This window comes from Pelodiscus sinensis, chromosome 18, assembly GCF_052426305.1.
Source record: "Pelodiscus sinensis isolate ZL-2025 chromosome 18, ASM5242630v1, whole genome shotgun sequence".
Lineage (NCBI taxonomy): Eukaryota > Metazoa > Chordata > Testudines > Trionychidae > Pelodiscus > Pelodiscus sinensis.
This window is the reverse complement of record NC_143069.1, coordinates 3,769,496-3,792,820: the sequence shown is the minus strand read 5'-3', so window position 1 is coordinate 3,792,820 and position 23,325 is coordinate 3,769,496. Positions and strand designations below refer to the sequence as shown.

The window sequence follows — 23,325 nt, the reverse complement described above, 5'->3', positions numbered from 1 at the left end:
TAGGATTGATTGTATTAGCAGCCTTACGGGGCCCGGCTCTGCTGGGACCAAGTTTGGCTCACTCTGTGCCTTATTGATCAATAAAGCTGTTCGTTAGCCGCCGTAACCCCCCTTTTCCTCCCCGAGTTACTGGGGAGCAGGTCACACTCACAGGTGTTCCTGGGCGCCTGGTGTTTTAACCCAAAAGAGATCCTGAGCACCCCAGTGGGGATGGGGTTTAGTTGGGAAAAGCCCTATCCACCCCCTTGCTGCAGTCCCTTGCTGGCAATGAATGTAAAGTGGCGGTGCCTCCAGCTGGCTGGCCTTGTACACACACTGGTGCCTTGAGAGCCTCCAGGAATATACTCATCCCAACATAAATCTGGATCTAATTCCAGAACAACTACAAATCACAGACACCTAATAGAACACTTTAAAATAAACCATCTTTACTTAACTTAAATCAGCAGGGATTAACAGATTAGCAAGGAACAGCATTAACAAAACACATCACCATAATTGAAGCTTATATAGCTACACAACAGTGACCCCACCCCAGAGCGTGCACACCCCTGGACTCTCAGCCCCAGGCACTTGCTTGCGTGGGCGCGCTGATGTTGCAGCCGTAGTGGAGATTCGATCCAGGCTAGACAGCAGCTCTGTCCCAGGCAGCACTTTTCCAACAAGGCCCAGAAACGTACTGCCTCGTGCTGTGCCTATCGGAAGCAGCTAAAACCCAGTTCCAACAGGCATCTAGTAGCTGCACCCAACAGCCCCTGCACTGGATCCATGTCCTTGGCAGCAGCCTGGCTCCCCCTTCGGTTCCAAACTCCAAGGCAGAGTCGCAGACTGCCAGGCCTCTTTCTTCAAGCACATGGAGAGAGCAGTCCTCTCTCCCACCAGAGTCCTTCCTTCCTGTTTTTCCCCAGGGCTCATGGGATTGTAGTCTGGATTGTAGCACACAGGGTCTTTTCAGAATAAAAGACGGAGCTTGTAGACGGAGCTTGTAGACGGAGCTTGGTCCTGCCTTGCGGGCGGGGGGCTGGACTCGATGACCTCTCGAGGTCCCTTCCAGTCCTATTATTCTATGATTCTATTCTATGATTCTATGAAAACAGAGGCCTCTTTAGTAAGGGGACTTGGGACCAAGTTTGACTCACTCTGTGCCTTATTGATCAATAAAGCTGTTTGTTAGCTGCCAAAACAGAGAGAAGCCTTTGCTTCAGCATACCTTCCCAGCAGGATTGTGAACCATTAATAACTACTCTTCTCGACGTTCATCGCCGGCACGCTCAGAACGATACTATGGTCATTACCAGAGGTACTACGACCCTGCTCATCATGATCGGACCTCCCAATGCCACAGGAAACGCACATGTTGCTGTTCATCTACCGATTCTCGACACTTACCCGCAGTGCCTCACTGCGATCCTTCACCACCTGCTCCTCCAAAAAGCCCAACAATTCAGCTGGAGCAGTCGGAGCCCGAAGAGGGTCAATTACCAGCAGACCACTGTGACGTAGTGAGGGTACCTTGCTGGTTGCTATGCTGGGCAGTGGGTGACCTCCACTGGCTGCTGTCTGCAGCACGGCCCAGCAGGGCCAGGGGTGAGTCATTATGCAAAAAGGGGCTCTCAACCTGTCCGACCAGCTACCCCCCAGGGAGAGGAACAAAGGAAGGTGGAATGTCACCCCTGGCTGGGGGGCAGGGCTGGAAGTGAGTTAGTTTCTGTCTGGGAAGCAGGGGAGAAGGAGCTAGGGAGGGGGCTGGGATTGTAGGGCCCAGCCACCCCCCATCTCAAGGGGGGGCACTGAGGCCTCTTAGCCCCAGTTCCTGTAATCAGATAACATCTGTGCTGTGCTGTATCCTGGAGAAGCAATAAACTCCCTCTGTTCTACTGACACAGCCTATTCTACTGGCTGGTGGAGTCTGTCCGTGCCATTACGGGAGTGCAGGAGACGGGAAAACCCCAACGCGTCGTCACAACCATGCATCATCTTCGCCAGATGAGGTGGTGATTCCAGGTGATGTCTCCCCACCAGACGACCTGAAACAATTTCAAAAACACCACAATACAGAAATACCACTCCAGAAAAAGATAATAAAAAGTTGGATATTTTTGGAAGGAGAGTGTACTCTTCAGCCACGTTACTACTACGTATTGCCAACTATTCTGCTCTGCTTTCCAATCATAACTTGTAGCCAGACAGCCACACCCCATCTCATCCATCTTATTTGCCTCTCTGAAGCATACAGGGCAGAGAAGGAGCAGTAAAATCAGCATAGTCTATGCTGGCTCATCTGATCCTGAGAAGCTGAAACACAGATATGAGGAGAGATCAGGATATGCGAGACTGCCACCGGCTGGCACCTATGTTGATTCGAACACACACACAGTCCCTGGAAGAGGAATTTCCCACTGAGAAAAGAATCCCCAGTAATTCCAATTTAGTTATCTCTCTTACAAGTGTAAATTAAGTTCACAACTCCCTTGTAAGAACTGGTCTCACAAAAGACAGACCAGCCCCATTTGGCATGACAGATAAGAAAGAGAAATACATGACCCCATGGGTATATAAGATAGGTCCAGCACACACTCACTTTGAGTGTCATTCTACCCTCTACCTGCTGGTCGGGTTAGGTGTTTGACCTCCCGAGATTCTATGGGGACGCCCACCTCGTATTTTCGTCTTTCCTAGGAATTGAGGGACCGGCCCTGGCCTGACATGCTGGAGTCGAGAGGCGCAGAAGGGGGTAAAAATTGTACCTGGATGTGGTCCTTTGTCTTAAGTGTACACATAGAAAGAGTTAGCTGTTACTTGGTACCATTATTTCTATTTTTCTATCTTTATCTTCTTTGTAACCATTTTTAAGATCTATATTTTGCTAGCAGTATCTATATTTTGCTAATAGTTAAGAAATAGAACAATAGCCATTGCAACCATATGATTTATAAGCTTCCTCAATAAACCTGTAACTGTTTAAGTTTTAACCTGACTCCTTCAGTTGCTGTAACAGAACCAAGCACAATTTAAAAGAACTTCAGCCGGTCTTAAGGGACAGATATAGGGAGCCCTGACCGTCGGCTGACATAACTTTGACAGCCTATACTGGAACAGGATACCATACTCCAAGAGGCTCTGGGAGACAGACCCATAGTCTCCTATAAACAACCACCTAACCTCAAGATGATTCTTACCAACAACCACAGGACATACCACGCTAATACCAACCCTGGTACCTTCCCTTGCAACAAACCCCGTTGCCAGCTTTGTCCACATATTCACTCTGCTGACACTATTATTGGACCCAACCAAGTGAGTTATAAGATCAAGAACACATATTCCTGTGCATCCAGAAATATAATCTATGCTATCATGTGCCGAAAGTGTCCGTCTGCTATGTACATTGGACAAACATCTCAGACACTTCGCCAAAGGATTAATGCCCACAAAACCGATATCAGACAAGATCACAAAGAGAAAACAGTTTCTTGCCATTTTAACCAGAAAGGACACTCTCTCAATGACTTAACCACCTGCATTCTGCTACAAAGACCTTTTACATCTGCACTTGAAAGGGAATCCTCTGAACTGTCATTCATGTTAAAATTCGACACTCTCCAAAAAGGACTCAACAAACACTCAAACTATCTTACCCATTACCAAGATAGCTTCCCCAATTATCACCTCTAATACCATTAACTCACAAACATCCCACTCTCCCTACCTCTAATATCATCAATTCACAGACACTTACCTTCCTTCCTTCCCCCCCCCCCCCTGCTTCCTCCTCCTGTTCTGAAATGTGATTTGTCCTTTTCATTTTTTTTAATTGTATCCTTTGGTATATATGGTTGTGACTACTTTCTTCCACTATTTGATCTGAGGAAGTGGGTCTGGCCCACGAAAGCTCATCATCTAATAAACCATCTTGTTAGTCTTTAAAGTGCTACATTGTCCTGCATTTTGCTTCAGCTACCCCAGACTAACACGGCTACATTTCTATCACTATAACTTTGACAGTTATTCAAAACTGGCAGACCTTCTACAACATCTCCCCGACTCAAAAAGACCATTGCTCAAATCCACAGTGCAAGAGGGGTATGCGTCCTGTAGAGCTGTATTACAGATCACCATGGACGTGGCTAACACTGCTGCAAGAGCCACTACCACAGGGGTAGCAATGAGAAGACCTCATGGCCATCATCTGCAGGAGTCCCTAAGGAACTTCAGAATAAGGTTGAGGACTGACCCTTTGACAAGCACAAGCTCTTCGCTAGCAAGACGGACGAGGTCCTGCAATCAGGGAAGGATTCCCGAACTACGCTTCGCACACTAGGGATATATACACCCCCTTCAAACGAAAGCGATGCTATACTTACCAAAGACAATAGGATATCTCCTTCCATAGACAGCAGCCTCACACCCTGGAACATCAACAATTCCGTCAGCGTCCTCAGCGCAGACGACAGCAGCCTCACCGTCCCTCTAATCGGCACATTTGAAGGTGCAGTCGAGGATGTGAACAAAACTCCCATCTCGTGTGTTTTTCAACACTGCCTAAGGCCCTATTACCATTATTGGTCGGCTATAACCACGCACAAATGGGTGTGGGAAATTGTAGCTTCCGGCCTCACCATTCCCTTCATTTCGCTTCCCGCAACCACCTCACCCATTCCGTCCCTCTTCAGAGACCCATCTCACAAGGCTCAGTTGAACCAAGAGGTCCATCGTCTGCTCACCATTAGAGCACTAGAGAGAGAGCCCAAGGAGTTTCAGGAGAAAGGGTTTTACTCTCGCTATTTCCTCACTCCAAAGAAAAATGGAGGATGGGTACCCATCGTGGACCTACGAAATCTAAACCAATACCTCCGGAAACAACGCTTCAAAATGGTCACCCTAGCTACAATTATACCAGCTCTGAACGCAGGAGATTGGTTTGCAGTCCTCGACTTACAGGATGCCTAGTTCCACATGGCAATACAAGTGGCGCACAGACGATTTCTTCGCTTTACAGTAGCAGACGAGCATTTCCAGTACAAAGGACTTCCATTCGGCCTGGCATGTGCTTGCCAAAACTCTGGGGCTACGTCTACATTGGCATGATCTTGCGCAAATACTCTTTAATGCAAGAGTTCTGTCGACAGAGGGATGCAGTCTAGACGTAGCCACAGTGACCGAGATCAGGGCCCGTCGGGCCGGGTGCCGCCCAGACACACAGTGACCGAGATCAGGGGCCGTCGGGCCGGGCGCCGCCCAGACACACAGTGACCAAGATCAGGGCCCCATCGGGCCGGGCGCCGCCCAGACACACAGTGACCGAGATCAGGGCCCGTCGGACCGGGCGCCGCCCAGACACACAGTGACCGAGATCAGGGCCCGTCGGGCCGGGCGCCGCCCAGACACACAGTGACCAAGATCAGGGCCCGTCGGGCCGGGCGCCGCCCAGACACACAGTGACCGAGATCAGGGCCCCGTCGGGCCGGGCGCCGCCCAGACACACAGTGACCGAGATCAGGGCCCGTCGGACCGGGCGCCGCCCAGACACACAGTGACCGAGATCAGGGCCCGTCGGGCCGGGCGCCGCCCAGACACACAGTGACCAAGATCAGGGCCCGTCGGGCCGGGCGCCGCCCAGACACACAGTGACCGAGATCAGGGCCCGTCGGGCCGGGCGCCGCCCAGACACACAGTGACCGAGATCAGGGCCCGTCGGGCCGGGCTCTGCCCAGACACACAGTGACCGAGATCAGGGCCCGTCGGGCCGGGCGCCACCCAGACACACAGTGACCGAGATCAGGGCCCGTCGGGCCGGGCGCCGCCCAGACACACAGTGACCGAGATCAGGGCCCCGTCGGGCTGGGTGCCGCCCAGACACACAGTGACCGAGATCAGGGCCCGTCGGGCCGGGCGCCGCCCAGACACACAGTGACCGAGATCAGGGCCCGTCGGGCCGGGCGCTGCCCAGACACACAGCGACCGAGATCAGGGCCCCGTCGGGCCGGGTGCCGCCCAGACACACAGTGACCGAGATCAGGGCCCCGTCGGGCCGGGCGCCGCCCAGACACACAGTGACCGAGATCAGGGCCCCGTCGGGCCAGGCACCGCCCAGACACACAGTGACCGAGATCAGGGCCCGTCGGGCCAGGCGCCGCCCAGACACACAGTGACCGAGATCAGGGCCTGTCGGGCCGGGCGCCGCCCAGACACACAGTGACCGAGATCAGGGCCCCGTCGGGCCGGGCGCCGCCCAGACACACAGTGACCGAGATCAGGGCCTGTCGGGCCGGGCGCCGCCCAGACACACAGTGACCGAGATCAGGGCCCGTCGGGCCGGGCGCCGCCCAGACACACAGGGACCGAGATCAGGGCCCTATCGGGCCGGGCGCCGCCCAGACACACAGTGACCGAGATCAGGGCCCGTCGGGCCGGGCGCCGCCCAGACACACAGTGACCGAGATCAGGGCCCGTAAGGCCGGGCGCCGCCCAGACACACAGTGACCGAGATCAGGGCCCGTCGGGCCGGGTGCCGCCCAGACACACAGTGACCGAGATCAGGGCCCGTAAGGCCGGGCGCCGCCCAGACACACAGTGACCGAGATCAGGGCCCGTAAGGCCGGGCGCCGCCCAGACACACAGTGACCGAGATCAGGGCCCCGTCGGGCCGGGCGCCGCCCAGACACACAGTGACCGAGATCAGGGCCCGTCGGGCCGGGCGCCGCCCAGACACACAGTGACCGAGATCAGGGCCCGTCGGGCCGGGCGCCGCCCAGACACACAGTGACCGAGATCTGGGCCCATCCTAGGCCCAGACCCATCTACCTTTCCTAGAAAGGAATAATTCCATGGCAGGGTAATGTACGGACGAGCCTGAGATAATTAAACTCCTACTGCAGTTGTGTGTGGACGAGGCCGGCCTTTAAGGTCCCTCTCTTGCCCAGTTCCTCAGTTTCCCCCTTTTGAAGCAGGGATAGCGGTTCAGCCTCTCTTGCCCAGGGCAGCTGGTGAGAAGGGTTAGGGGAGCACCAGCAGGGGGCACTGCAGCTGCCCCAGGCTAGGACAGGGCTGGAGCCCAGTGTCCCTGCAGCAGGGTTAACGAGGCCGTCGCAGCTCAGGGCCATGCACCCGTCCTGCCCCTCCTCGGGTTAGCAGGGGCACTGCCCTGAGCTCCGGACACCGCGGCTGCCCCCTCACCTAGGTGCGGGTGTTATTATCTGTTTAGCACATGACACTAGAGTTCCCTGTGGCAACCCCAGTTTCATGTTTGCAACAGAGCTTGCACCGTGTGCGCCAGGCGGGGTGTCTGGGAACCGCTCGTGACTCACTGCTGCGGGTAACGCCACATGGCTGCAGGGAGCAGGGGTGTGGGCGAAGCTCTGGGCTTTGCCCATGGACGGGGCTGCCAATGGGGTGGAGGCTGAGCGATTGGCCGGCGAGGGAAGGACTCGTAAAGTGCCGACAAGGGGCCTTGGGAGGTGCCCGTCCACCTCTGCTGGGCCGTCCTGCGGGTGCTCCGACGAGCCTGGGAGCCGCGGATTCCCCCTGGGAGGACCCGAGCCAAGCCGGGCCACGTGCCTGCAACCACCATCGTGTTGGCTTACCGTTCCATAGCAAGACCAATGGGATTCCCTCCCCAGGGCCAGGCTAGAGAGGACCGGGGAGGGGGAACCGCCATCTCCGGCTTCATTCCGGCTCATTACTTCAAGAGCATCTTTGCTGTCACCTGAGCCCAGATGGACCGATGCCCCATGCACACAAAGGACGTCTTCCAGACTCTTCAGGGAGCCGTTTATTCCACCGCTGCTACAAGCCTGCACCAGGGACTTTGTAACTGGTACATGCGTTTGTTTCCTTTCCCCATTTTACCCTTCGCCATCCCTTTCCTCCTCTTGTTAGTAAACCGCGAGCTTTTCGATGCTAAAGGACCGGCCCAGGGGTATTCATTGACCTGGGACTGTGGCTGGTCCTTTGGGAGCAGGAGACCCTGTTTGGATTTGGTGAGACTGGTTTTTGTGCCCTCTCAGTGGGTAAGGAGCGGTGCTGGTTGTGCACAGGAGAAGGGGATGGGGAGCTGTGTGTGGGACTGATTGCTGGCTAGTGGGGCAAGCAGAAGAGCTGTGTGTGACTGGTCTAATGCCTTACAGTGAAGGACTCCCAGTCCTGGACTGTAAGTAGCCCTGTTGTTAAGGAATTCTCCCAGTTTCCTATAAATCTGTTATATTATAGCCGGGGTAGTTTTGCTCCCGTCTAAAGCACCCAGACATACAGTGACCGAGATCAGGGCCCCGTCGGGCCAGGTGCCGCCCAGACACACAGTGACCGAGATCAGGGCCCCGTTGGGCCGGGCGCCGCCCAGACACACAGTGACCGAGATCAGGGCCCATCGGGCCGGGTGCCGCCCAGACACACAGTGACCGAGATCAGAGCCCATCGGGCCGGGTGCTGCCCAGACACACAGTGACCGAGATCAGAGCCCGTCGGGCCGGGTGCTGCCCAGACACACGGTGACCGAGATCAGGGCCCGTCGGGCCGGGTGCCGCCCAGACACACAGTGACCGAGATCAGGGCCCGTCGGGCCGGGCGCCGCCCAGACACACAGTGACCGAGATCAGGGCCCCGTCGGGCCGGGCGCCGCCCAGACACACAGTGACCGAGATCAGGGCCCGTCGGGCCGGGCGGTGCCCAGACACACAGTGACAGAGATCAGGCCCCGTCGGGCCGGGCGCCGCCCAGACACACAGTGACCGAGATCAGGGCCCCGTCGGGCCGGGCGCTGCCCAGACACACAGTGACCGAGATCAGGGCCCGTCGGGCCGGGCGCCGCCCAGACACACAGTGACCGAGATCAGGGCCCATCGGGCCGGGTGCCGCCCAGACACACAGTGACCGAGATCAGAGCCCGTGGGGCCGGGTGCTGCCCAGACACACAGTGACCGAGATCAGAGCCCGTCGGGCCGGGTGCCGCCCAGACACACAGTGACCGAGATCAGAGCCCGTCGGGCCGGGTGCTGCCCAGACACACGGTGACCGAGATCAGAGCCCGTCGGGCCGGGTGCTGCCCAGACACACGGTGACCGAGATCAGGGCCCGTCGGGCCGGGTGCCGCCCAGACACACAGTGACCGAGATCAGGGCCCGTCGGGCCGGGCGCCGCCCAGACACACAGTGACCGAGATCAGGGCCCGTCGGGCCGGGCGGTGCCCAGACACACAGTGACCGAGATCAGGGCCCGTCGGGCCGGGCGCCGCCCAGACACACAGTGACAGAGATCAGGCCCCGTCGGGCCGGGCGCCGCCCAGACACACAGTGACCGAGATCAGGGCCCCGTCGGGCCGGGCGCTGCCCAGACACACAGTGACCGAGATCAGGGCCCGTCGGGCCGGGCGCCGCCCAGACACACAGTGACCGAGATCAGGGCCCCGTCGGGCCGGGCGCCGCCCAGACACACAGTGACCGAGATCAGGGCCCCGTCGGGCCGGGCGGTGCCCAGACACACAGTGACCGAGATCAGGGCCCGTCGGGCCGGGCGCCCAGACACACAGTGACCGAGATCAGGGCCCCAACATTTCAGATTTAGCGTACACACTGGGGTTTTTTTAATCAGTGTAGCTGTGGTGTTGGTTTTACTGGTACAGATCTACCAGCGTGCATTTTGGTAAAGGTGTCTGGTCCTAGGCCCAGGCCCATCTCCCTTTCCCAGAGAGGGTTAATTCTAGCCCATGGCGGGGTAGAACTGTGGCCCTGCCAGGACTCTAATGTAGAGACGAGGCTGTGGACAGTTAAACGCCTACTGCAGCTGTGTGTGGACGAGGCCGGCCTTTAAGATCCCTCTCACGCCCAGTTCCTCAGTTTCCCCTTTCGAAGCAGGGATAGTGGTTCAGCCTCTCTTGCCCAGGGCAGCGAGATCTGCTGTTGAGAAGGGTTAAGGGAGCACCCAGCACTGTTAGCTCAGCAGGGGGCGCTGCAGCCGCCCCAGGCTGGGACATGGCTGGAGCCCCGTGTCGCTGAGGAAGGGGCATGAAGGGTGACTGCACCTGTCCTGCCCCGCCACAGGTTGGCAAAGGCACTGCCCTGGGCTCCTGGCACCGCAGCCGCCCTCTCACCTGGGCGCGGGTGTTATTATCTGATTAGCAGCACATGACTCTGTAGTTCCCTGTGGCAACCCGGTTTCATGTTTGCAACAGAGCTTGCACCGTGTGCGCCAGGCGAGGTGTCTGGGAACCGCTCATCACTCACTGCCTTCGTGCTGTGCTGTTCCCCAGGAAGAGTGACGGGATTCCCTCCACACCACAGGAGACGCAAGTGGCCCTGGAAACTAGGGATGTGCAAGGTTACCGGGTGACCTGGTTATCCGGTAAGTAGCACCCTACTCGGGCAATGCTTACCGCAGCCCCTATCTGTGGTGTGTCGGGCACCCTGAAATCGGGGTGCTCTGGCATCCACAGCAGCCTCTGTCCACGGAGAGCCCGGGCTGCTCCCGCAGAGAAGTCCTGGTCCACAGTACAGGTGTTAGCCTGTAGCCATTTACAAAATTAATTAATAAACCGGAGCCGCCTGCTCGCCCTGCTGCTGCCTTCCACACACGGTCCCCATGAACACTGGCTCCCATGGAGCTGCCTCCCTTTCCCTCTGGTGCTGCTGCCTCTGATAAAGAGGCAGCAGTAGGCAGAGGGGATGGGGAGGGAGCTGGGAGCTGGTACATGCAGAAAGTGGTTGGTAAGTGCAGATAGTGGCTTTCAAGGGAGTTCTCCAGGTGAAGGAGAAGCAAGTACAGGACTCTGGAGGGAAGTGGCTGTCTGCAGGGACGGCCTGTGGCTACAGGCCAACTCGGTCATCGCCTAGGGCGCAGCCTTCAACGGTGCCCGATGATGACATCACCCCACTGACGGCCGTGCAAGCGGGGGCGCCGATCACGCGTTCTGCTTGGGGCTCCAGCTGCCGCAGCCCGCCTCAGGGCGCTCCTGGCTGTCTGTAGTGCATGCTTGTGTTCAGGGGTTACTTGCTGTGTGCCGAGCGTGTGTTTGTCTGTCAGTCTGTCTGTTTGAAGGACCCTGTGCTGTGGCCGGCAGCTGGAAGCTGTGAGATCCTAAACAAGGTTTGAAATCTAGAAGCCTCTGTTCATTGGTTGAGCCTTAGACAGGGGGCGGGGCTATCAGGAAGGTCAGGGTCTTCTAAAACAGTGAGTCAGCGACCAGGGAGCTTTGCGAACAGGAGCAGCAAACAGGGAGTTTGGAGAGGGAGGTGGGAAGGGGGTGAGGGACACTCGCCGTTCTATAAAACCTTTAAACTAAACTATAATCCAAACTTTCTGACGAATAAAAACCCCAATCAATAACCTTGGTAGCTGTGGGAGAGAATGCAGGCAGAAGTCCAGCAGCAGAGTGGGGGTATCCTGTTTATTGCACTCAGCGTAGCATGTACAATTCCCTGCCCCGGGGGGCGGGTTGCATATGTGTGCGTTGGGTGCAAGGAGCTCCTGGCCCCGAGACCGCGTCCGGGCTTTGGAGGCCAGGGTGGCTGAACTGGAGGAGCTGAGGGAGGCAGAGCGGTAGATGAGGCTTTCCGGGACCCTGTAGAATTGTCCCATCTCCGGTCAGACAGCCCGTACCAAGTTCCCGGGAGGAATCTCGAGTCAACCCCCATCTAGTTCGTCGGGTTCTTTTCCCAAAACAAAAAAAATCGTCTCTTTAAATCCACCCTCTGGATGCTCACCCAAGCGGGTCTCCGTGGGCCTATTAGGCGCCCGTATCGCCCTCTCCATCCTCGCCTGGGGGGGGGTTCGTGAATCGCTCCCCGGGGTGGGGAAAAGGGGGCTCGGATCCACCCTCACTCCAAGCCCCGACCCAGGGCCCTTAAGCAGGGAGTTTTGTCCCTGCTCAGCAGACGGGGCTGTAGCCCCAAACCCATCCGCTCTCGGGTTTCACGGCCCTACTCGACGGCTGGCCAGACTCACCACTCACCTCCCCCACTCCCCCGTCCGTCGGTCTTTCTGGGTCTCTCGTCCCCGGTCTTCCTTCCACGCTCTCCGCTCCTCCCCCCTCCTCTGCCCCATGCAGCTTTTAAAATCTCTCTCCATGGCCCTGGCTGACGTCACGCCCCCGGGCGCACCCGGCCGCGTCATCCCTGAGGCGCGCTGGGTGACATCGTCCTCTGGCGTCCCTGGCCGCTCCTCTGCCCTACCCCTTTGTTGACTGCTCCAGTATGGCCATTTTGATGTAAATGAAGCGGCGATTATTTAAATCGCTGCTTCATTTCCCTATGTCTAGTAAACTCGTCTACATGGCTCCGTCGACGGAGCCTAGTCTAGACATACCCTTGCTGTCCAGCCCCCGCAGCGGCTACACGCCTGACGAGTAGCGCAGCTCTGGCCCCGCCCAGCAACACCCGGTGTCACGGGGCCAACGCTGCAGAGACCAAACCCACCTACCTGCTAATCAACTGTCCAGGGGTCCCTCCCGATTCCAGCCAGGGCTCCGGAGGGGGATGCAGCCCCTCCATCCCCACCCAGGGGCTATTCGGTGCTTCCAAGCTCAGCAGAGCTGCAGCTCTGAATATGTCCCACCAGGAATCCCTGCGGGGCAGGCCAGGCCCCGGAGCCCAGAATGGGACTTTTGCAGCCATCGGCTGGCTCCTTGGAGCATCTCAGCTTCCCCACCATGTATGGGCTTCCTCGGAAACGGTCCTCACTTGGTTTGGCTCAGCGGCACCTTCTTGGACGGTCCATTAGCTCCCAAGTGTCCTGCGAGGCAGGGCTGGATTAAGAGGGGGTGCTAGCCAGGCAGCTGCCGGGGGTGCCAATCTATGGAAGGCGCCTGATGGCAGCTGTAAAGGGCGCTGTGCACCCGGGGCCGGGAGCCGCACGGCGCCCCTTAGAGCTGCCATCAGGCACCACGTGCCCGATTGCAGCTTTAAGGTGTGCAGCGTGCCGGGGGGTGGGGCTGCACATGCGCCGTGCGCCCAGGGGCGGAGCCACGCATGCGGCGCGCGCCGGCTGCCCGGGACGCAGGAATGGCTCGCGCCGGCTCTGCCGGAGCGTCACGTCTCCCCCAAAGGGGTCATGAGAGCCAGGCAGCGTTTTCCAGGATGCTACAAAGGAATTGCACTAGGCCAATTACAGGGAGGTTGCAGAACTGGAATTCGTCTACAGATGTGACCGCTAATCTGGGCTTGAATGAAGACATTAACTGCTGGCGCATTACAAAGCCCGTTTCTCCTGCCTTTAACATCTGCATTTCCACATGGAAAGCTATGAATGGCCCTCTTCAGTAGCCTCATTCACAGGGGTCCTGCAATGGACGGGGTCCCCTGATTTCTATAGCTCTCTCTGTTACGTCCACTCCAACTCATCTGATGAAGTGCGTGTTGCTCACCAAAGCTCATGAGTCTCTATATTTTGGGTAGGCTCCAAAGCGTGCCAGGACCACACGCTGGTTTGAAAGTTACAGCCTAGCCTGATCCCTCTGAGGTTTGGGGAGCCATGGGAACAGCGAAAAGCTGCCACCAGAGCTGCTGGGACGGTTTGCACAGCGGCGGCACTGAGCGCACATTGACCCAAACCTGTGCATCATGGAACCATGTCACGCCAGGGGCCGCGTGGCAGCAGCCCCTAGTCCCGGCACTGGCCAGTTCCACCCCGCTCGGCTCCAGCCGGCTGCTCTGTAACTTTTGCCAGCAGAAATACCCTGGGCAATAAGCCAGGCCTCCGGGCTGCCCCAGAAGTGTTTGGCAGACAGGTGGGAAGGGAGGGCCCAGCTCCTCCAAAGAACGGGAGTATTGCAACACCAGCTGTGTTTTTTGGGGGGGAAGGGGGAGGATTTAGGCACCTAGAAAATCAGGCAGTGCTCCACAGCCTGGGGAGAGATTGGCATTCATCTGCCCGAGTGCCTTGCAGGGCTGGCGCACGTAGGTGGCCACGGTTGAGGGTCCCAGGCAGAATCCAGCCAGAGATGTGCCCCCCCAGATCTGAGCCCAGTGATCAGGGCTCCCTGGGAGGTGGGAGACCCGGGTGCCATTCTCCCCTCAGCCAAAGGGAAGCTGGAACCTGCACAGCAGCTCTAACCACTGAGCCAGCAGGTCCTCTTGGAGCTGGGCCCAGGGGGGCTCCGTAAAGGGTAGATTGGCAGAGACCCTGGAGGTTTTTCGCCTTCCTCTGTAGCATGGGGCACAGGTCACAGCTGGAGGATTCTCTGCATCTTGGGGTCTTCAAAGTCTTTGAAGGCTTCAATATCTGAGATACAGGTGAGAGGATTATTCTAGGAGGGGTGGGTGAGATTCTGTGGCCTGCACTGTGCAGGGGGTCAGACTAGATGATCATAATGGTCCCTTCTGACCTTAAAGTCTATGAGTAAAGGCAGAGAGATTGGAGAGGGGAAGCTGGACCCTGAGGCTCACACCTCCCAGGGTGCCCTGGAGGGTTGGGCCAGAAGAAATCGGATGAGGTTCAACAAGGACAAGTCACAATCCTGCCCTTGGGGCGGAAGAATCCCAGGCATCCTTACAGGCTGGGGACCGACGGGCTAAGCAGCCGTTCGGCAGAAAAGGCCCTGGGGGTTCCAGTGGATGAGAAGCTGGAGATGAGTCAACAGGCGCCCTTGTAGCCAAGAAGGCCAACAGCTCATGTAAGATCGTCAGTGTTCTTGCGGAAATACGGTGCTGCTCCCGTTCAGGCAAAAGCCCTCTTGCACAAATCATTTGCACAAGAGGGCCCGTGTAGACAGCCCAGATGTGTTTTGCGCAAAAAAGCCCCAATGGCTAAAATAGCGATCGGGGCTTTTTTGTGCAAAAGCGCGTCTGGATTGGCAGATGCTCTTCCGCAAAAAACGCTTTTGCGGAAAAGTGTCCGTGCCAATCTAGACGCTCTTTTCCAAAAATGCTTTTAACGGAAAACTTTTCCGTTAAAAGCATTTCCGGAAAATCATGCCAGTGTAGACGTAGCCCGTGTGTCCGGGGAGCACCCATCTACCCCGGCGTCTGGTCTGCACCAGTGGCCAGCTGTTCCGAGAGGTGTGAGGCGCCCCCTAGTGGCCCATGGTGGGATCACCCAGCCACTGGAGAATTTCCTTCCCATCCGCGTCCCATTGCGTTGATTAGTTAAGTGGGCTACTGTGAAGTTTAACTGGTTGACTGCGCCTGCGACGGGCTGTTCCTGGGGACCGGTTAACTGTTACCCACTAAGCATCACCCGTGTTCTCATGCTCCAGACACCTCGGCTCTGTGGCTGGTCCCTGCTCCTGGTGCAGCGACAGCCAGGGGCAGGGAGTTCCGCCGGTGGAAGGAGCCTCCTCTGTTTCCATGGCCCCCTGGTCGCCCCATCTCTGGAAGGTCCCGGGAAGGAGAGGGGGAGGTGGCGTCTGCATTGGGAGAGCGGAAGGCTCAGGGGCTGGGGGGGGGAAGAGGCTGCAGAGGGGAGGGGACAGGCCGCAGGGGTGCAAATGGCCGCAGGGAGCAGAGGAGACAGGCAGCCACTGAGCCGCACGCCCTGGGTAGGAGCTTCCCCAGGCCAGGGTGACCTTGGACCGCCAGCCCACGGCCTTTGCTGGCCGGCCGGCCCCATCGCAGCAGCTCCGGCCCCACTCGGAGCACCGGCCCTGGGCCTGAGCCTGCTGCGTGGCCAGGGCAGGTAGGAGGCACCCCCATTCATCCAGCCCTTTCTCCCCTCCCCCACTCAGCACAGGCTACCCCACCGTCAGCCCCTACTTGGCCTGCAGCGTCCTGGTCGGCGAGGACGGGAGAGTCTACGAGGGCCGCGGCTGGAGCACGAGGGGGTCCCACGCCAGCATCACTCACCCTAAGTCGCTGGGACTCAGCTTCCTGGGCAGCTTCTCCGGTACGTGGGTCCCCCCCTTCCCCAGCGAGGGCCCCTCTGCAGGCTCCTGCCCCCAGATGCCTGGGCAGGGACCAGCGCCGGGTGCTGCAGGGATGGTCACTGCTACAGAGAGACCTGGCTGGAAACAGCACCCTGCGGGCACGGAGGGAGGGGGGAGGGAGTTTGTTCATTGGGACCCTTAGATTCTACCCTGAGCCTGTGGGGGGGGGGGGGGATATTGAGGTGGCCAATCCAGTGTGCACAGGGGAAGGTTCTTTATTGTGGTCTCCAGCACGGCCCCTGGGTGCAGACGGGACCAGGGCGAGACTCACTGGGGCTCCTTTGTCCTGCAGACAGAGCCCCCACGGCCGCTGCCCTGAAAGCTGCCAGGAGCCTGGCCCGATGCTCCGTCGCCCGGGGCTTGTGGAGCCGCAGCTACACCCTGAAGGGGCATCGCAACGGGAGACCCACCAGCTACCCCAGCAACGCCCTCTACGGGGGCATCAGCCAGCGGCCCCCGTTCAAAGCCTGAGTCCCTGCTGCTTCTGCCTCCCCCTGCAGCACCTCTGCCCGCCAGCAGGGGGCAGCCTCATGATTCTCACCCTCTGTGGCCTGATGCCCCCGTGCCTCCGGGCTGGATGGGCCCCGTCTATCGGAGCAAAGCCTGGTGGGCCGGCAGCTGGGGGGGCCTCACTGCAGCATAGGCCAGGGTTCCCCACAATCCCGTGTCTGGCCCCGGCTCAGCACGGTTCAGCCTAGTTATTCCTGCTTCCACATCTTGGCCCCGGGGGGATGCGACCAGCTGGGGCCGGGGCCCTGCTGGGAGGAGGCTGGTCCAGGCCCCAGCGCTTGGGGGCGCAGAGTCCAATCAGCTGGGGGCCAGAGCTCCAGAGGGAGTGTGAACGCCCACAAAAGCCCACTCAGCCTGGGCAGCACCAGAGACCCCCCAAGGGCTCCAGCAAGAAGTTTCACTCCTGGGCCGGCCTCAGCAAGAAGTAGTCTCCTTCCCGTGCTCCTCCTGGCACGCCCACGTCACAGCAACTCCTCTCCCCCAGCCTGTGGGGCTGCCCCAGCCTGGGCCGCCCAGCCCCACGCAGCCAGCCTGGTCCCTACAGTGTTTTGGCCAGTGGCTCCATGGCGCTCGGCCCAAGGCGGGGTCAGTTCCCGGCCTTCACAGCCGCAGGTACTCGGCCAGGAAGGCGGCTAGGATCTTGCAGAGGTTCTCCACGGTCGGGGGGTGCAGGTTCTGCTCCGTGTCCTCCATCGTGTGCCAGACCCATGGGAAGGGGGTGGCAATGAGGTGCAGCACCGGCACTCCTGCGGCCAGACAGACACACAGACGGTCAGCAGGGATCCCGACGGGGGCCGGCAGCTCAGCAAGCACAGACTGCTACTGCTGCCGCTACCGCCAGCAGTAGTAGGTTGTTACCCCCATGTGGCTTAGCCACTAGAGGGCGACGTGTGACATCCTCCCGAGCTAGCATGGAGCAGCTGGCCCGGTGCATTGTGGGAACTGGGTTGGCCAGAGACAGAACGTGGACTAGGGCCAAGCGGCGAGATAGCGCGGATGTGTTTACAGTCTTTCACCCCCGCAAAGATCCGTTCGAAATGCAGCCACCTCTGGGGTGAAGCGTGCCAGGCTGGCCAATCATATCCACGAAGCTCTCACACAGCCCCTTGTCATTGGTGGATCTCAAAGCACTTTCCAAGAAGGGGAGGGGCTGCAGGATGCCTGCCCCTTCACAGATGGGGAAACTGAGGCAGGAAGGGGGCAAAGCCAGGACCTGATCCCTTGCTCCCTCCATGACACCATGTTGGGGCAGGGGAGAGCTCACTGTGGACTGTCTGCACATACCCCCTCCCCCCCTCCCGGCTGCCCATCCCACAAGGCTCTACGCCCGGCTGCCCAGGAGCATGGGGCAGGGCAGGTACCTTTGCGGAGGAAGGGAACGTGGTCGTCCTCGACTGGCCCGTACATCGGCTCCCGCTGGAAGTACATCTGCTCCCGGGGGTGGGACTGCAGCAGGCCCAGCTGGTGCAGACGCTTCTCTGGGCGACAAAGAGTGAGGACAGGGCTGGGTGCTGGGACCCACAGGGCTGGGGCCAGGCCCCACAGGCCTTACTGGCTGCTCAGGCTGGAGAGCCCCCAGGGGCAGGAAGGAACATGGGGGAGGGAGGTCGGGGCATTTGAAGCCTGACGAGTTGTCTGATGGAAGTCAAGAGCTGGGGAAAGGGGCCCGGCCCACCGCTGTGGGGGGATGGAATCCCCAACTCCTCCCCCCACGAGGTGCCCTGGCTCCCAGCGCCCCCCCAGCTCTAACCACTAAGCCCCACTCCCCTGCCAGAGCTGGGCTAGAAGCCAGACCCTTGTATTCAGTCCAACAGAAGCAGTAGCCGCCGGGCAAGGGCGGGGGTGGGGGCGGCGTGCTGCCCCTGTGGCACTGGCGGGGGCACCGCCCCCTTCTCTCCCCCCCCCCGCCCCCCCCCGCGAGGAGGGACGGTGCAGTACCGATGCCGACGAGCCGGTCGAACCAGGAGGCCGTGAGGGGGAAGTGGTTCTGGATGGTCGGCTGCCGGGCCCCCAGCAGGTCCAGCAGGACAAACAGGCTCTGCGGGGAGGCACCGAGGGGTTAAATCCGCAGTGGCAGGGACTGGTGGACGCTCCAGTATAGACAGTGCCCCCCCCATTAGGAAAAGCCCCCCCATCCCCTCCAGTCTGCCCGTGGGGACCCCCCACCCTCACGCGCAGGGCAGGGCAGGCAGACGGGTCTCACCACAGCCTGGAGCTGGCTGATCCCCGCCGGGTGCCAGGCCTTGGCCATGTGCTCGGCCAGGTGGCGCGCCCCGTACAGGGAGTCCGTCTCGCTCCACTCCCCAAAGGCCTCCTCGCCGTCCAGGAACAGCAGCTGCAGCGTCACCTCGGAGCCCTGGGGGGAGACACGGGGCTGGCTCAGCACTCGGCCCTTCCAGGCAGGCGAGGGGACAGCACCCCGGACAGCAGCAGAGCTGGGATAGAACCCAGGCTTCCTGGCTCCCAGCCCCCCACCCCCCCACTGCCCTAACCACTAGACCGCACTCCCCTCCCAGAGTTGGACTGGAATCCAGGTACCTGGCACCAAGCCCCCCCGCCCTAACCACTAGACCGCACTCCTCTCCCAGAGTTGGAATAGAATCCGGGTACCTGGCACCTAGCCCCCCCTCCCCCCACTTTAACCACTAGACTGCACTCCCCTCCCAGAGCGGAGATGGAATCCAGGCCTCCTGCTCTAACCACTAGACCCCACTCCTTTCCCTGAGCCAAGAGAATAGATCCCCTGACCTGAGAGCTCTCACCTGCTTCTTGGCCCTCAGCAGCTCCATGTCCAAGGCCGTGGCCAGCTCCAGCAGGATGGAGCAGGGCACGGCTGAGTCGGTGGCCCCCAGGAAGGTGCGGCCCTGCCAGTCGCGGGGGAAGTACTTGGAGTCATAGTGACAGGCCAGGACCAGGCGCCGCCTGGCCGCGGGGTCCAGCGTGGCCACCACGTTGGCGAAGCCCACGACACCCCGTGGGGTCCGGTCCTCAAAGGCGTCCAGCTCCACCCGCCAGCCCGCGGCCAGCCTGCCCAGGCTGTCCACAATGTGCTGGGGCAAGACAGAGAGGCGTCAGGGTGCTGGCTGGGGAAGTCAGGGGGCAACAGGAAAGGGGAGGCTGCCAGCAGGAAGGTCTGGGGGGGCAAAGGGGGGACTGCTTCCTCTAAGCTATGGGGCAAAGCTGGAGAGATGCCAAGGGCCTGGGAGGCTCCGAGACGGACCCCACATGCTCCCCGACAGGACCAGCTCCACGGCCTGCCCAGCCTGGCATCCCACCTCCAACCAGCGCCAGCTGCTGCAGAGGGAGGCAACAGAACCCTGCAGGAGCCGACGTGGGACCATCTGCCTCCCACGCCTGGGCTCATCCGGAGTCGGAGACCGGCGCGGGTTCACTCCCCCGGCCAGGTCGCTGGTTCTCACCACCCACCGCGCCGGAGAGCCTTGTTCTCCAAACAAGCCTCCTCTTCCTTTGGGCATCTTAGTAAGTGCTCGGCCCTGGTGACTTCCAGTGGCGGGGAGTTCCACAGGCCAATCACGCACCACATCAAGGGGTGTTTTCATTAACCAAATCCAACTCAACCTTTGATTTACCCAGAGTCGCAGAACTCTCTCCGCTGTCACCTCATTAGCTCCCAGCTGCACGCCGGGCCGAGCGCTCCAACGAGCAGTCTCCACAGATGTAGGTGGCTTAAGACCTTGTGCAGTCCAGCCAAAGGAACCCAATGGTAGCTAATTAACATATATGCTAATAAGCTTGAGGTAGACAGCCTAGTGAATTATGGAGACAGGGCACTCCACAGGGCGTCGCTCCCCACAGCCCCCACCCCAAAGACTTTCCACCTCTCGGATTTAAACCAGGGCTACTCCTGCAGCTCAACGTCGCTTTGCTGTTTGGGGGGGGGGGGGGTGGAAAAGACACAGCCCCCAGCTGACAGCTGCACTTGCTTCCCCTTTCCCCCCAGGGAAATTGTTCTGAAGCATCGGTCAGCTTTCCCGGCATCTCCACTAGGGGGTGCTGCGCGGACAGCTAGTGGGATTAGCAGAGTAGTGTAGACCCGTGTTTCTCATCCTTTTTTTTTTTTTTTTTTTAGAGTACCCCTTATTTTTTTTCAAAAAATTATAAGTAACCCCCAGTACCTACAGTTTTCAGACACACAAATTGTTTGTTTGTCTCCCATTGCAACGCATTTGTTTAAACAACTTAATCGCAGCTGGGCGGGCGATGAAATTTGGGGGTGTAAAAAGTACAAAAATAATAAAAACTTAAAACAAAAATTCCGTTTTCTCCAAATTTCAGTTGTTGAAGTCTGTTCACCCCCAGACTTCTCTCGAGAACCCCTAAGGGGACTCGTACTGCTGGCTGAGAAACACTGATGAAGGCAAGGGTTCAGAGTAACCCCACCCCCACTGCAGAAAGCATAGGGTGGCCCAGGAGGTGCACTAAAATTTTCATCGCTAAATGGGGTGCTCCCTCATGCCGTCTCCCCTCACAGGCACCAGTCACCAAGGGTCATGTCGCGCCTCGCGGCTGAACGCTCCCTCGTGCAATCGCAAACACCAGGGCCGTGCGGGCACCGAGCTCTCTCGATTTGCACACCCGCTTCACACCAGCGGCAATCAACGTTCCCGCTAGGCTTTTTGCCACCCGTGTGCGGAATAATTTTTGCATGTGCACCGAGGCATGTGCACCACACACAGAAACACAATAGTGAGGGATGGGCGCCCTGCTACTCCGCTGTGCGGCAGCGGACTCTCTCCTGAGTGGCCACACAAGCACCTGGCTTTCAGGGAACACTGGCGGCAGTGACTGTCCAGCGGCTAATTCGTTTGCACGGAGCCTGAAACAAAGCAAGGCTGCCCACAGCAACTCCCGGCTTTGAGCCACTGGCTGCAGCTGGGGCAAAGCCCTGGGGTGTGACTCCGGGGTCCTGGGAGTCCAGCCAAGCCCCGGACGGGCCCTGGTCTCCGGCACGGCGCCCCCGCACTCACCTGCCGCACTTTCTTGTTCCCCGGGCTGCCCGGGTACCGCTCAATCAGCATGGGCTTCAGGAAGGAGCTCCAGAGGCGCCGGAGGTCCACCAGGGAGGTCAGCCGCTTCACCTGGGTGCTGGAGAGGCTCCGGGGCTTGTGGCTGGCCTGCGGGAAGGAACGCGGCTCGAATCCAAGGGCCTGCTCCAAACGCCCGCACCGGGGACGGAGCCGGGCCTAGAGCACTCAGGCGGAAGCAGAGGGGGGTCTCCAGGTCTGTGTCCTGGGAGCACGACGGCCCCTTGCTCGCTGGCCAGGGCTCCCCAGGCAGCCTGCGGCCCAGACAGGCAGGGAGTGAGAACCGAGGAGGTGGGGCCACCCCCCAGCAGGGCGCAGAAGAGCCGGCGAGAACGAAAGAGCCTCGACAGGGGAGAGGGACCAAGACGCAATCCTGGCACCTCTCGGAGGGCTCTGGGCACCCACAGCCAGGCCAGCCCCTTTGCCAGAGGCCGGCTGCCCTTGGGCTCATCCACACCGCACCCCGAGACAGGCCTGCCCCACATGGCGGCGCCCTCGCCCAGCCCCCCTGCACCTTCCACGCCTCCCCACCATGCCCGCCCCCACCACTGGGCACCCTGGCCCCGCCCCCCTGCACCTTCCACGCCTCCCCACCATGCCCGCCCCCACCACTGGGCACCCTGGCCCCGCCCCCCCGCACCCTCCTCGCCTCCCCACCATGCCCGCCCCCACCACTGGGCACCCTGGCCAGCCCCCCTGCACCTTCCACTCCTGGCCACCATGCCCGCCCCCACCACTGGGCACCCTGGCCAGCCCCCCCGCACCCTCCTCGCCTCCCCACCATGCCCGCCCCCACCACTGGGCACCCTGGCCCCGCCCCCCTGCACCTTCCACGCCTCCCCACCATGCCTGCCCCCACCACTGGGCACCCTGGCCAGCCCCCCCGCACCCTCCTCGCCTCCCCACCATGCCCGCCCCCACCACTGGGCACCCTGGCCAGCCCCCCTGCACCTTCCACTCCTGGCCACCATGCCCGCCCCCACCACTGGGCACCCTGGCCCCGCCCCCCTGCACCTTCCACGCCTCCCCACCATGCCTGCCCCCACCACTGGGCACCCTGGCCAGCCCCCCCGCACCCTCCTCGCCTCCCCACCATGCCCGCCCCCACCACTGGGCACCCTGGCCAAACACCCTATCAGCCACCCCCAACTCCCTATCCCCACTCCCCCAGGCACTCTGCCCCCCAGCTCATAAGCCCCGCCTCCACTCCCCGTGTCCTCTGCCCCCCACTCCCATGCTCCCTTAACCCCCCCCTCACCTGAGCCCCGGGCGCGCCCCCGGCTGCCCCCCGCCGGCCCCCCATTGCCCGTAGAGGCGGGCGCCGAGCAGCAGCAGCAGGAGCAGCAGGGGGGGCAGGAGGAGGAGCTTGAGGCGGCGGGGGGGGCCGCGGCGCGGGGGGGGGCTGGGCTCCGGGCCGCCCCCTCCCCGGCCGCGCCGGGCCCCCGCAGCCGGCCCTTTCCGCATGGCGCTGCCGGCGGACCGCGAGCTCCGCCCCCGGGGCGGGGCACGGCCAGGCCCCGCCCACCGAGGGGGAGCCGCGGCCGGAGGGCGGGGCACAATCCAACCACGCCCCCCGCGCGGCCGCTCTCTATAAAGGCCCCCTCCCGTTTGTGGGCGGGGCGAGCCTCAAGACCCGCCCACAAGAGGGGGAGCCAGGGCGGGGCCATGGGAGCGGGGCGTGGGAAGGGGGTAGGGCCACGCCCTCGGGGGAGGGGTTAAATCAGGACACGCCCACATGGGGGCAGGGCCAGATAAGGACACCTCATCACACGGGCATGTTGAAAAGCGTCATACACGGGCCCCCCTGGGTCCCCCCTACTCCCCAAACACACCCCAGGGTCTGACCCCTACCCCCAGCTCATCCCTGGGCCCGTCACACCCCCAAACACACCCCTGGGCCTCCCTCTACTCCCCAAACACACC

The 23,325-nt window shown here is 60.4% G+C and overlaps 1 protein-coding gene across 2 annotated transcripts; it reads right to left on the bottom strand.

Annotated features, from left to right (window-relative positions):
* Positions 1–16,046: 16,046 nt before the first annotated feature.
* QPCTL (glutaminyl-peptide cyclotransferase like) lies at positions 16,047–22,889 on the bottom strand. 2 transcript variants are annotated; one of them, XM_089769919.1, is made up of 7 exons: positions 22,661–22,889; positions 21,346–21,487; positions 19,120–19,407; positions 18,561–18,713; positions 18,296–18,395; positions 17,719–17,835; positions 16,047–17,103 (listed from the first exon to the last, which is right to left on the bottom strand). In XM_089769919.1, the coding sequence occupies exons 1-7, from the start codon at positions 22,864–22,866 to the stop codon at positions 16,958–16,960; spliced, it is 1,152 nt and encodes a 383-aa protein (XP_089626045.1). In that variant the 5' UTR covers positions 22,867–22,889; the 3' UTR covers positions 16,047–16,957. The 2 variants fall into 2 exon arrangements, with proteins under 2 accessions (XP_089626045.1, XP_075771274.2); XM_075915159.2 differs by having other exon boundaries at positions 21,346–21,492; positions 22,661–22,850.
* Between the last annotated feature and the right edge of the window lie 436 nt (positions 22,890–23,325).